Raw genomic sequence first — 14,045 nt, 5'->3', positions numbered from 1 at the left:
TTTTTAGGATGAGAAGTACACTTAATAGTTTTGTAGTTTATTCAGATTTCCTCTGCATTGTGACAATCCTACATGTGTTTATTTGTGTAATCCACAACTGAGACTAGCAATTTCAATGCAAAATCTATTCATGCTGTAATTTTACATTCTGAAATCATGTATTTTTAAAAAGTACCTTGGTCATTTAATATTTAGAATTTAACCCTTTTACCCCCAGGCTATTTGGAAATTTCCAACCCTTAACCCCCAAGGGTTATTTTTTTTCAAGTACATTTTGCAGTATATATTTTTTAAATTGCTCTAACAGCCTTAATTTTCATCATAGAGAGGTCAGGTTGGTCTCATTCTCTTGGAAAATGCCTGAAGTTTTTCAAAAAATTATCAAAAATATGCAAAAAAAAATTTAAATAGCATTTTTTGGCAAGGACGTACCGGTACGTCCATGGGGGGTAAAGGGATGAGTTTTCAGTACGTCCTTTGGGGGTAAAAGGGTTAAATTTAATGAAACAGTAGTTCTGATATCTTTCTTCTAATCCTTGAGTCAATCTTTTTCTATTTATTGGATCTTCTTACCTTGCCCATATCCCTCTATTAATTGCATATTTGTACTCTTACAGGCAAATGCTGTCTGCTGCTCATGTTTTGGCTATGGATTCTAAGAACCTGTTGGATGTCATCGATGGCGTGAGAGTGAAGCACGGCTTAGCAACCTACATGCCTTCCAGACATTCCGCTGTGTGATCTGTAAGCAAAAGGAAAAGCAAGGAACTTTAGGAACTAAGGATAGAAAAACCCCTTGGAAACAAATAGAGTACCTGCTTGACTTGTCCATGCTAAAGTGAGAGAACTTACAAATTAGATATAAGTGTTAAATGCAGACTACCACTACAGTGTGTGTATCTTGGCAGGACGTAAAATGCCTTTCTCCACAGTTATGCAGACACTAGAGCGCACTTCGTATTTTTTCTTGTGGTACGGGATATATGTAATTGCCATAATCGTTTCTGCTATGGATGAGTGAGCATGCTAAAAAGTTAGTGCCATTCAGCTGTAGTGAGAAAAGTTAATTTCAAGGCGACCAAGATCGACGGAGGTTGTACGCAGGGTATACTTATTCCAGAAACTCAGTTTAGTGGCTACAAGAACCAACTAGGAAATGGTGCGTGATGTGGTTTTCACGATCACCGAAGTGTGTATGATGTTCATAAAAAAAAAAACTCCAAATTCTGTATATTTTACCCAATTGTTGTCTTCGCTGTCCTTTACTAAATTCACCCATTAAATTTCATCCCTTCGCTGTTGAACAAACTGTGATCATCATAATTACGAAATAAATTTGTTCAGCACAATATGTATCCTTTGCTGATAAAACCATATCGGTGAAGTTACATCGCAGAGATGAAATAATTTACACTAATCATTTATGAATAGATCATTCATGCCATGTCCTTTGTGTCAAAGCTTGCTGCTCTGTCTGTAGTCAGATGTGTCCCACAGAATGCGTAAAAAATATTCTTGCGGACAGTTGATATCTAGCAATTACCGATGTGCTTCTGTTTTGCCTATGGAGATGAAAAGTGAATGAGAAAGCTTTGTAATTAAGCCAGATTCTTGAGCACTTTTTAATCTGTGACAAGAAGAATACATCCTGATGTGTATTTTTGTAGCAAGTTCTTGTGTATTTCCACTTGTCTTATAAATACAGTATACATATATATATATATGAATATGTACTATATGAAGTTTGTGGTGTAAATATTACATATAATTCTTGAGTGTAATTATTTAATTTGACAGCCTCAATAAATTCTTTATTGAGTTAATTGTATACATTATTTGTCCTACGTTTTTAGCGCGTGATATTTCAAGGATTTTTACAGGTTGGGCCAGGAACTTACGAACAGATTTACCCATTCAGTACTACACGAGAGAAGATTAATGAAGGTAAATGGGCTTAGTCACCATTGGAAAGACTAAGAGTTCAGAGACACTCCCCTGATGTTCATAGTGCTTCTCTCAAAGCTGTTTGCATTTAGACATCTAACCTAAAGCTGAAATATTAACTATTTTCTTGCAAAATGTTTACCCCCTAGTTAAGTATTAAGTTAATCTGGTACCCCTCTGATAGTCCAGCACTTTGCTGCAGTAGAGGGGCTTGAGTGTCCCAATGATGGGCTGGGCAATGGCGGTGGGGTAGTTTATCCACCCTGGCAGGCTCAACCATACCGCTAAGGCCAGTTCTGAGAGACCAGACCAAGACTGGACCCCTATAGGCCTTCTCCTTTACTTTAAGATAGGCAAAGGCTAGGAGAAGGAAAACTCCAAAATCAAACCAAACAAGACCCCAACGGCGGAGCTTCCCAGCGCCGGCGGAAGAGGGCAATGCCTGTCGGGCAGGCAACAAGGCGGGCCTTGACATAACAAGAACCCGGCAGCCCGATGCAACCAACATCGGAGAAGCCGCCTGTCTCATATGTCTTGAGCCGCGGTGAAAATGATGTGGGCCAAGTGTGTGTGCGTGGCCGTTGCAAAGCCACGACCACCCAAAACAATATACCCAGCTACTGGCATTCTGTCGTTTCCTCCACCCTTCTTCATCTCTTTCTCACCATCATCATCATCATCACCACCAGCAAGTCCTGAGGCGACAGCACCGTGGGTGAAGGGGGCAGGCCTGGATAGCTGGAAGCCCTTAGCCCACGACTGCACTCAGGCGGCGAGTCTAAGATTCAGTCGCTCTCTGGTGACGGTGCCGTGACACCAGAGTTCGGCAGCTGGACCCGTGACTGGGCTGGCCTATTGAGGACACCGCAGCCCACCCCACATGGGGAGGCCCCTAGAAAAGGTGGGGTAAACATCGGACATGGCAAACCTGTCTGGTCAGCTCACCGCGGCTGGCGGACATCCCACTAATGCGGTCGAAATAACAAGAAAAAAATATTAACCTTAGGTGCGTGGAACATCCGCACCCTCCAAGACATGACGAACACCAACCGCCCGGAACGACGTACAGCCCTCGTCTGCAAGGAGCTAGCCCGCTTCAATGTTGATGTGGCGGCTCTTAGCGAGACCAGACTACCCGAAGAGGGCAACATCAGGGAAGCTGGAACAGGCTACACCATCTTCTGGAAAGGCAAGGCCCTAGAGGAGCCTCGCATCCACGGTGTCAGCTTCGCCATCCGTTCCCAGCTAGTGCAGCAGCACAACCTCGCTCCCAAGGCCATCAGTGAGCGCCTGATGACTGTCCGCATCCCCATCACGCGGGACAGACATCTCACCCTGATATCTGTCTACGCCCCGACTATGACCTCAACCGATGATAACAAAGCTGTCTTCTACACCCAGCTCGACCGCACCATCCAGGCAGTGCCCGCCAATGACAAGCTCGTTGTGCTTGGCGACTTTAATGCCCGAGTAGGCAAAGACCATCGCCTGTGGGAGGGAATTATCGGCCGCCATGGCATTGGAAATTGCAACGCCAATGGCCAACTCCTACTGGGTCTGTGTGCAGAACACCAACTTGTGGTAACCAACACCATCTTCCAGTTACCAAAGCGACAAAAGACCACAGAGACACCCACGGTCTAAACACTGGCACACCCTGGACTACGTCCTGACCAGAGCCAGAGATCGAGGAGACGTCCGCATCACCCGATCCATGCCCGGAGCGGACGACTGCTGGACGGACCACAGACTCCTCATCTCCCGACTCTCCGTGACGACCCTACGACCACCCAAAAGGGCACCTGACAGCGTACCACACCAACGCTTTGATTGTAGTAAGCTCCGCAACCCACAGGTGGCACAGAACTACAAGGAGGCCTGCGAACAATACCTCGCAGACCCTGTGGGTCAGGCCACTGTTGAGCACCACTGGACCACCCTCGAAAACGCCATGGCCCGTGCCGCGGAGGAAACACTAGGCTACACCACCAAGAAACGGCAGGATTGGTTTGATGAGAATGATGCTACCATCTCTCTTCTCATTGAAACCAAACGACAAGCACGCCTGACTTTGGAAAACCAACCAACAGCAGCTAACGAATGTGCTCACAAGGTGGCTGAAGCTGGTTGCCAGAGAGGTATCCGTGAAGCCCAGAACATCTGGTGGCAAAGAAAAGCTGCAGAAATACAGAGTTTCGCTGACCAACGTGACCTGCGCAGATTCTATGCAGCAACAAAGGAAATATTCGGTCCCACACGGTCATCAGTGGGCAGCCTGAAGGACGCGGATGGGGCCACGACCATCACCTACAGCGAGGGCATCCTGGCCAGGTGGGGGTCTCACTTTGAGAACCTCCTCAATGACCAAGCAGACACCCCAGACGATCTCCTGCGAATGACCCCCCAGCATCCCGTCCGTCACTGGATGGTACTACCACCCTCCATCCATGACTTCAACAAGGCCCTGCAGCGCATGAAGCCCGGCAAAGCCCCAGGGCCAGACAACATCCCGTTGGAGCTCCTCACTCACGGTGGCCCCAGCTTGAGGAACCGTTTGATGCTCCTTATACTGAAAATATGGGAGACCAAGACCCCCCCCAGTGACTTCCGCGATGCAAACATCACTACCATCTTCAAGAAGGGAGACAGGGAGAACTGTAACAACTACCGGGGAATATCACTACTAAGTATCGCGAGTAAGATTTTCGCTCGGATTCTCCTTGACCCCCTCCTTATTCTCGCAGAAGACGTCCTGCCAGAGTCCCAGTGCGGCTTTCGACCTTCCCGCGGGACCATAGACATGATCTTCTGTGCGCGACAACTACGAGAGAAGAGCCTCGAACAACAACAGCCCATAATGTTCATCTTCTGGGATTTGAAAAAGGCCTTCGACAAAGTACCTCGACCTGCCATGTGGGCTGTCCTCAAAAGATATGGCTGTCCACCCGATTTTGTCAAGCTGGTGCGTGCCCTCCATGACAGAATGGTTGGGAGAGTCTGCCACCAGAACTCTCTTTCAAACCCATTCCCCATCAACGGCGGCCTGAAGCAGGGCTGTGTTCTGGCCCCGACGTGTTTCTCGCTATACACCGCAGCAATGCTCAACGAGATTCCCCCAGACACACCCTCAGTCGACCTACGTTTCCGCATGGATGGAGGCGCTTTCAACCTCGCTAGACTCCGCGCCAGAACCAAGACCACTATGTGTGCAGTGCGAGAACTGCAGTATGCTGACGACAATGCCACCCCAGGTCAGACGGCAGAGGACCTGCAGTCGTTAGCTGATGCATACAACTCTGCCTACGAACGTTTTGGGATGCAAGTCAACTCAGACAAAACCAAGACCCTCGTCCAACATCCACCAGGCCTGATGCTCCCCAACTTCAATACCACTGTGAATGACCAACCGTTAGAACAGGTGGACCAGTTCTCCTACCTAGGGAGCATCCTAACATCAGATCCCACAAGCAAAAAGGACGTGGAGAACAGGATCAGGGCAGCCCACTCCGCCTTTGGCCGACTCAACTGCCGCGTATTTAACAACCACGCTCTGACAATGACCACCAAAATAATGGTGTTCAGGGCAGTAGTCCTCTCCACGCTCCTGTATGCATGTGAAACATGGATGCTACATAAAAACGATATTAAAAACCTAGAACGCTTCCAACAAATGAAACTGAGGCAGATCTTGAAAATCCCCAGGGAGAGCCACACCACCAACATTGAAGTCTTAGAACGTACCTCGCTGACCAGCGTGGAGGCCACCATCATCCACCACCGCCTCCGCTGGATAGGACACGTGCATAGGATGGATCCATCTAGGCCACCATCATCCACCACCGCCTCCGCTGGATAGGACACGTGCATAGGATGGATCCATCTAGGCCACCATCATCCACCACCGCCTCTGCTGGATAAGACACGTGCATAGGATGGATCCATCTAGGCTCCCAAAGAAGATATTCTACGGAGAACTGACCCAGGGCACCAGACCACAAGGAGCCCCGAAAATGCGCCATAAAGATCAACTAAAGCGCACCCTGGCTCTAACTGACATCGATCCTTCCTCATGGGAAGAAACAGCCAGGGACAGGAAAACCTGGAGGAGTACAGTACACCATGGCACCGTGGACTTCAAGGAGAGGAGGAGACAAAATGAGGAGGCTAGGAGGAGAAGAAGGAGAGAGCGATTAGATTAGCCCCGCCCACCACCTACCCTCCCTTGTGAACACTGTCCGCGACTCTTCCACCACAGACTAGGACTTAACAGCCACATCAGACATAAGCACCCACCCCAAAGATAGGAGGCTGATGGCTAACGACAGAACCCAATACTCGGACACGAGTGGGCGCCGACGATACGATTTATTCCTTAGAAATGGTGCTATAAGGAGCATTTCACGGAGCGACACAGGTCCCTCGCCCAGAAATAGATTTTTCCTTCATCAAAATCACTTTTTAATCTTATTTCATATTCATAACATGCTTTTAGCATTTATGACTGCACTGAATAACATCGGGCCAAGTGCCCCTTGGTCTCAGGCCTAAATTTTATAATCCAAAATAATAATCAATCTCCTTGAACTATAAATTCTGTTTTCCCAGGAAATATATCTTTATCTACTGCTTCTCTGATTAACCGTCACTATTTTCTTCCCATTGCAAGATTTAATCTGAAATGTCTCTGGATTTTAACTTCAACATTAGCGATGTGAAGTTGATACATAAACTACTCGCCAAATTAGTGCTACAAAGTGATGTTACTACAGTTATAAAATATTTAACAGGCTTGAATTTTTTTGACAGTACTTTGAATAATTAAAATAAAAGAGATAGCAATTAAAATATTAAATATAACTCATTTAAGATTGTTTTTCTGAGTTTAATGATTAAAATGTAATGGTACCACATTGTTTTTGACAGTACTTTGAATAATTAAAATAAAAGAGATAGCAATTAAAATATTAAATACAACTCATTTAAGATTGTTTTTCTGAGTTTAATGATTAAAATGTAATTGTACCACATTGATAAGCCCATCAACACTTACCAATAATTATTCCTTTTGCCACTCTGATCGTCATATGTAGAAACATCTTGGTTAAATGGTAATAATTCTAAATTACGACATCTCCTGTACAGTCGTCAAAAATTCTTGCCTCTGTTCATGTATGGTTTGTACATCTTCCTCCAAAATCATCAACCTTCCAAAAAGAAGAAGAAAACCTAATCAATAAGAGATTTTCAAAATGCACAGTATCTATAAGTAATTGTACATACATACATACATATACCAAAGGCACTTCCCCCAATTTTGGGGGGTAGCCGACAACAACAAGAAACAAAACAAAAAAGGGGACCTCTACTCTCTACGTTAATTGTAATGTTTATTAACCCTTTTACCCCCGGGCTATTTGGAAATTTCCAACCCTTAACCCCCAGGAGGTTATTTTTTTCCCAGCACATTTTGCAGTATATTTTTTTTTAAATTGCTCTGACAGCCTTAATTTTTGTCATAGAGAGGTCAGGTTGGTCTCATTCTCTTGGAAAATGCCTGAATTTTCTCAAAAAAATCATCAAAAATATGAAAAAAAAAATTTTTAGAGCATTTTTTTGCAAGGACGTACCGGTACGTCCAGGGGGGTAAAGGGATGGCTTTTGTGAAACGTACCAGTACGTCCTTTGGGGGTAAAAGGGTTAATATACAAATACTAAATTCATACGTGCTTCTTAGCCCTTGAATAAAAAAAAAAAAAAGCAATTGTATATTGAAAGAAGTAACCAGGGGACATAGAGTAGTGATTACTTCAATTGTAAGAGATTCAAATCTACAAGGTTAAATAATTACCACCATTGGTGTTATAACAGCAGAATGCAGGATACAAGACTGGGAAGAAAACGGATTTTGAGCGAAGCGAAAAATCTATTTTTGAGTGAAAGAGCCATGTCGTCCTGATGGAAGTTCCTTCATTAGTAGCTTCCTAAGTTATATGTGACTACAGTGATATATCCCAGAGAATTTACCGAAGGTACCCAGAATTCTAACTCCTGGAGCGAGTATCCCTTAAATTTCTCCAAGGGATATCGCGTAAGGACGTATCTTGACACATCTCATAGCTATTTACACCCCGAATAGCCTTTCACTTCGAGAGGGAAAGTGGCAAGAGAAATAAGAGAGTCGTTAAAGAGGTAAAACAACTCGACTCTCCTAACGTACTGTAAATAGTTCGGCCAATCGCCACCGCACGGCGCCACCAAACCATTCTTTCGTTTGTAGCTAAATTGAGGATTAGTCTTTAACTCAATTGTACCTATAACGCCATCAACCGCTTCTTTATGACTTCATCTCTAGTAATACTCTCCCTTAGGTTTTATACGATACATTCAAATTCAGTACAATATTTTGGTTTTAAGCAATAAAGTATAAGACCTAATTTATCTTCTCAGACCAAACTAGCCCTTATAAGATGGACATGTACTTTCTCAGAACTTACGCATATCGATATAATGTTAGCATAGTTAAGATTCAATTTTTATTTTCGTTACAATTAGCGACCATTTTTACACCAACTTCATACATCATAAAATCTATAACCTAGAGAAGTAATAAGATATAATTATGATGTGAACTACACATCCTGACTTGAAATGGACCCCTCAGTTTTCCATTTACCATAAAATAACAAAGATTTCCCTCATTAACATTTGAAAACCTTGTTAGAGCCAAAGCTAATTTGATCAAATCCGTAACGTAAATTTAAACGAGTTGATCTAAAGTATTTTTTATTTAGGTTCTGGAATTCTAATTTATTAGCTTTAACAGTAAAATTTTTAAAAATTAATTTATATTTTTCTCAACTATACAAACTTGAGATATTTAAGAGTATGAGTTCATCGAAGCTGTATCGGCTGTTGTAACTTTTAACGAGGTGGCAATAGTGGCTGGTAGATAACTTTTACTTTTGACTTTGATTTACGGTGTGGTTGAGGCAAGCAGTATAACCTAAAGGACTCATTTTTATACAATTAGGGAAAATACAAAATTTATTTCAAAACTTTGTGACTTGTTCCTACACAATACAATCCTTCAAACTTTAATAGGACTCTCATCACAGGAGGGACAAAGTCCCTTAATCCAACCTGATTGTTTTACTGATACAAGAAATGTCAATGCACATTGGTCTTGGAGAAGAGCAATTCCTGTTAACCTAACAATCTGAGCACAAAGAGGTTGCTGGTGTTCAGTTAGTTCCCTACCAGGAGACTGGTTAGTGGTCGTGGAAGAACCTACAGTATATCCGTAAGGAAATCGTGTCTGAATGTACTGTATGGTCATTACGAGAAATGAGTTACATACATTTTATCCATTCTCCTCCTCGACTTGCAGGAGATACTTCAATAAAGAACTTTATACATAAAAGTTACTAGAGGCTCTCCTGCATCTAGAAGAGTCCGATCCAGCATGTAATGAAGCAACTGCTTCAACCAATAGGTGAACATTAAAGAGGAGAACAGCCAGCCATTCTACCTTTCCTTCTAGACTTATATCACAACTGCTACCTTAGACAAGATGCTACTTGCTCCATGAGGGGGCTTGGTTCGTAATACAACTTGAGTACTACCACAGGACTAAGAAAGGGATTTTGACGAAGGAAAAATCTATTTCTGGGGAGAGACCTGTGGCGCCCGGTGAAAAGAGTCCTTCTTATATATCTTTTCTGATAAAACCTTCCAATTATACCAGAGAAAGATAAAAGCATGGAACGCTGAGGTTACAACCCTCGCGCGAGCACCTTTTGGGTGTCGTGTATAAAGCAAAGGCGCGTGAAATCCACTATTCACAGGTTGTTTTCCATTTAGTTAATTCCTTCGTCAAAGGGATGGGCCGATACAAAGGCCCAGGGACCCATAGGTAACTCCCATGGGTAGTGGGCAGCAAAGGTTGTGTCTGGCAGGTTCTCCCTAAAGGCTAGGATACACCTGATATCACTGACTTATTACACTCACACTCAAACTGAGATGGTGCTTCCAGAATCCCAACGGATCAGCACGACCGAAGGTGCTCGAGTTAGAAGAAGTAACGTTCTTGGATATCTTCATCTAAATATATTGTTTTGGCATGAGAAAGTGTCTTTGGTACTTTGCCAGGGGACCTAAAATCTCTCAAGTGTTAACGTAACTTCACCAGACAGAGAAGAGAGTCAGCTTGCACCCCTCTTGTAATGAAGAGATGGAGAAGGACATGAGATTGGAGCTGTGCCGGCTAGAAGCTGGCTCTTTAATGCAAACTACATAACACGGGAGAGGAAAACCTTCCTCCATTGAGGATGGTCCTTGACATCCTAAATGCCATGCGGTACACCCATCGAATTGTTGAGGCTGAGGCTTGTGAGTAATCACAGGATCAAATACTATTTGATGTTTGGTCAAGGATACAGGAGGGTCCACTTTAGAGACCCCAGTATTCGAGTGACATTCAAAGCAACTACTGAGCCCAGGCTCATCCTTCAAAGGAGAATAGGTCCAAGCTTTTTAGTAACATATGACAAATTCGTAGATGATTTCTATTTTTCCTAACTATACAAACCTTAGCTATTTACATGGGTTAATTACTTCGGCATAGCTGAATGAAGAGTCATAAGAATTTTAACGAGGGTTTACTACCCCGCCGCTAGTTAGCGGGGGATAGGGAGGGGTAGCTAGCTACCCCCCCCCCCAACACACCGGTGAATGCTTCACTTTGCTTAGAGGTAGGACTTATCCCGGGGGACAGGGCTGGCGGGCAAATATGTGTAAATAGCTAAGGTTTGTATAGTTAAGAAAAATACAAATTACCTACGAATTTGTCATTTGTTCCGTAACTGAAATACAAACCACGCTATTTACGTGGGGTGACTCAACCCTTAGGTAGGGAGGTAAGTCCCTGCCATACTGGATTTGGCTTGCCCGGGGACTCCAAATTCGAGTGTGTAAGTACTCAAGAAATAAGGAGTCCCTGCTTCTCGCTAGCATGCTGTGAAACTGCTGCGGCCTACATAAGTTGTGTGTGAAGGTGAGAAGTGACTCGTCCTAGGAAGTTGACCTGGAGTTCTTCAGATGGAAATCTAGGCTAGGACTCTCCCAATACCACCTCGTCAGGGTATGGGGACATGACAGTATTACACTTAATACTAGGAACACAAGAGAGCATGGTTTACCTGCAGTGGTTCGAGGTCAGCTGTGTAGAGAACCCAGGATGCTGCTTTCTCCAAGGGAGGAGAGGATGAAGAAAAGAATAAGGGCCAGACAGATCTTTTCATTCACGCAGACTAAAACCGGGTAACAATGCCCTCAACCTTCTGCTACTTGTCCATTAAAGATCCTGAAGTTAGACCAGCTGTTGTGCAGCCACCACAGGGCCGGTAGAGAACGTATCAAGCCTCCTGTGTGTCACGTCTTGCAGGTAGTGGGCCGGGAAGGTGGTCTGACGCTTCCACACCCCAGCTTGAAGACCTGCATCACTGAATAATTTTTCTTGAAGGCCAGGGACGTAGCTATGCCCCTGACATCATGCGCTCTAGGGCGACGTGACGGAGAAGGGTCAGGATTCAAGGCCAGATGTATTACCTTGCGAATCCAGGACGAGATAGTATTCCTGGTGACTCTCCTCTTCGTCTTCCCGGTGCTCACAAACAGGGCTTGCACCCGGGGACGAACTGCAGCTGTTCTTTTAAGATACAACCTCAGACTCCTCACTGGGCACAGTAGGAGATGGTCTGGGTCATCTCTTACAGAGCGGAGACTCGAAACCTGGAAAGAATCAAACCTAGGGTCCGGCACTCACGGATTCTGAGTCTTGGCAACAAACTCAGGGACGAAGCTGAACGTTACCTCCCCCATCTCCTTGAATGGGCGATGTCGTACGAGAGACCATGTAGCTCACTGACTCGCTTGGCCGAGGCCAATGCTAGCAGGAAAACCGTCTTCCAGGTAAGGTGGCGATCTGAAGCCTGGCGTAATGGTTCGTAGGGAGGTCTCTTCAGAGACCTGAGAACTCGAACCACGTTCCATGGAGGAGGTCTCACTTCCGACTGAGGGCAGGTAAGTTCATAACTTCGTATGAGAAGGGAAAGTTCCAGCGAGGAAGAAATGTCCATTCCTTTAAGCCTGAAGGCAAGACTTAAGGCTGAGCGATAGCCTTTCACTGCCGAGACTGAAAGGTGCATTTCCTCCTGCAAATACACGAGGAACTCCGCTATTGCTGGAATAGTGGCATCGAGGGGAGAGATACCCCTTCCACGACACCAACCACAGAAGACTCGCCACTTTGCCTGGTAGACCCCTGAGGATGACTTGCGCAGGTGACCAGACATCCTGTTCGCAACTTGTTGCAAAAATCCTCTCTCCGTGAGGAGATGCTGGATAGTCTCCAGGCGTGAAGTCGAAGCGAAGCTACGCCTTTGTGGAAGATGTTGGCGTGTGGTTGTTTGAGTAGCTCGTGACGTGGAGGGAGTTCTCTCGGAACCTCCGTGAGGAGTTGCAGAAGGTCCGGGAACCATTCTGCGTGATGCCATAGCGGAGCTATCAGGGTCATTGAAAGATTGACTGATATTCTGGTCTTGTTGAGCACCCTCCTCATCAGACAGAACGGGGGAAAGGCGTACACATTGACGTTGTCCCACCGTTGTTGGAAGGCATCCTGCCAGAGAGCCTTGGGGTCCGGGACAGGGGAGCAGTACAGCGGGAGCTTGAAGTTCAGCGCTGTAGCGAACAGATCCACCATCGGGGAACCCCACAAAGTCAGGACTTTGTTGGCTACTTGAGGATCTAAAGACCACTCGGTACTCACTATCTGCGTCGCTCTGCTCAGACTGTCGGTGAGCACATTCCTTTTGCCTGAAATGAAGCGAGCCGCTAGTGTGATCGAGTGGACTTCGGATCATCTCAGAATCTCTACTGCAAGATGGGATAGCTGTTCTGAAAAGGTACCTCCCTGCTTGTTGATATGAGCCACCACCGTGGTGTTGTCGCTCATCACCAACACAGAGTGGCCCGCCAGGACTTGGTGGAACTTCCGAAGTGCCAGGAACACGGCCTTCATTTCTAGCAGGTTTATGTGAAGGTACTTTTCTGATTCTGACCACAGGCCTGAGGTCCTGTGGTTCAGAACGTGGGCCCCCCACCCTTTCTTTGATGCGTCCGAGAACAACATCAAATCCAGGGGAATGACAAGAAGATCCACTCCCTTTCGTAGGTTCTCGTCCGCCACCCACCACTGGAGGTCCGTTCGTTCCGCAGGACCCACAGGGACCAAAGTGTCCGGGGAATCGTGACCTTGATTCCACCGGGAATTGAGTCGCCACTGGAGATCTCATTCTGAGGCGACCGTTGGGAACGAGACGGGCCAGGGAGGAGGGGTGGCCGAGGAGACACAGCCACGTTTGGGCTGGGAGTTCTTCTCAATTGAGGAAAGGCCTCGCAACCTTCCTCAGCCTTGCTATCCTGTCGTCTGATGGGAAGGTTTTGTGGAGATTGGTGTCTATGACCATGCCTAGATATACCAGTTTCTGAGAGGGCTGCAGAGAGGACTTCTCGAGATTTACCATGATCCCTAGATCCTAGCAAACTTCGAGGAGCTTGTCTCGGTGGCGAAGAAGGGTTGCCTCCGAGTCTGCTAGGATCAGCCAGTCGTCCAGATAACGAAGGAGACGGATGCCGATCCTGTGAGCCTACGAAGATATCAGGGTGAACACTCTGGTGAACACCTGAGGGGCTGTGGAGAGACGGAAACACAGCACCTTGAACTGGTAGATCTTGTTGTCTAAGCAAAATCTTAGGTACTTCCTTGAAGACGGATGGACTGGGATCTGGAAGTACGCGTCCTTCAGGTCCAGTGTACACATGAAGTTTTGTGGTCTCACTGCAAGTCTGACCGTGTCTGCCATCTCCATACTGAACGGAGTCTGTTTGACAAACCCGTTCAGGGTTGAGAGGTCGATGACTGGTCTCCAGCCTCCAGACACCTTTCTTACAAGAAAGAGTCGACTGTAGAAGCCTGGGGACCCGTCTATAACCTCCTGGAGAGCGTCCTTCTTCAACATGGTCTGGACTTCTGCCCAAAG

The 14,045-nt window shown here is 45.7% G+C and overlaps 1 protein-coding gene and 1 long non-coding RNA gene across 7 annotated transcripts in view; one reads left to right on the top strand and one right to left on the bottom strand.

Moving 5' to 3' along the window:
• Fak (protein tyrosine kinase 2 Fak) overlaps positions 1-1,823 on the top strand; it is a 50,141-nt gene extending 48,318 nt beyond the window's left edge. For all 5 annotated transcript variants that reach the window (XM_068369430.1, XM_068369428.1, XM_068369429.1 and 2 more), the window contains one exon: positions 618-1,823. In XM_068369430.1, coding sequence (XP_068225531.1) covers positions 618-741 — 124 coding nt within the window. In that variant the 3' untranslated portion in view covers positions 742-1,823. The remainder of the gene's footprint in view (positions 1-617) is intronic.
• The window catches only part of LOC137637160 (uncharacterized), a 31,594-nt gene continuing 17,570 nt past the window's right edge, over positions 22-14,045 (bottom strand). For both annotated transcript variants that reach the window (XR_011043430.1, XR_011043431.1), the window contains exons 2-3: positions 6,995-7,148; positions 22-742 (exon numbers count right to left, since the gene is read on the bottom strand). This is a non-coding gene — a long non-coding RNA (uncharacterized lncRNA). The remainder of the gene's footprint in view (positions 743-6,994; positions 7,149-14,045) is intronic.

This window comes from Palaemon carinicauda, unplaced genomic scaffold (genome assembly GCF_036898095.1).
Source record: "Palaemon carinicauda isolate YSFRI2023 unplaced genomic scaffold, ASM3689809v2 scaffold561, whole genome shotgun sequence".
NCBI lineage: Eukaryota > Metazoa > Arthropoda > Malacostraca > Decapoda > Palaemonidae > Palaemon > Palaemon carinicauda.
The sequence above is the reverse complement of the archived record's forward strand: the minus strand, read 5'-3'. Positions and strand labels throughout refer to the sequence as shown.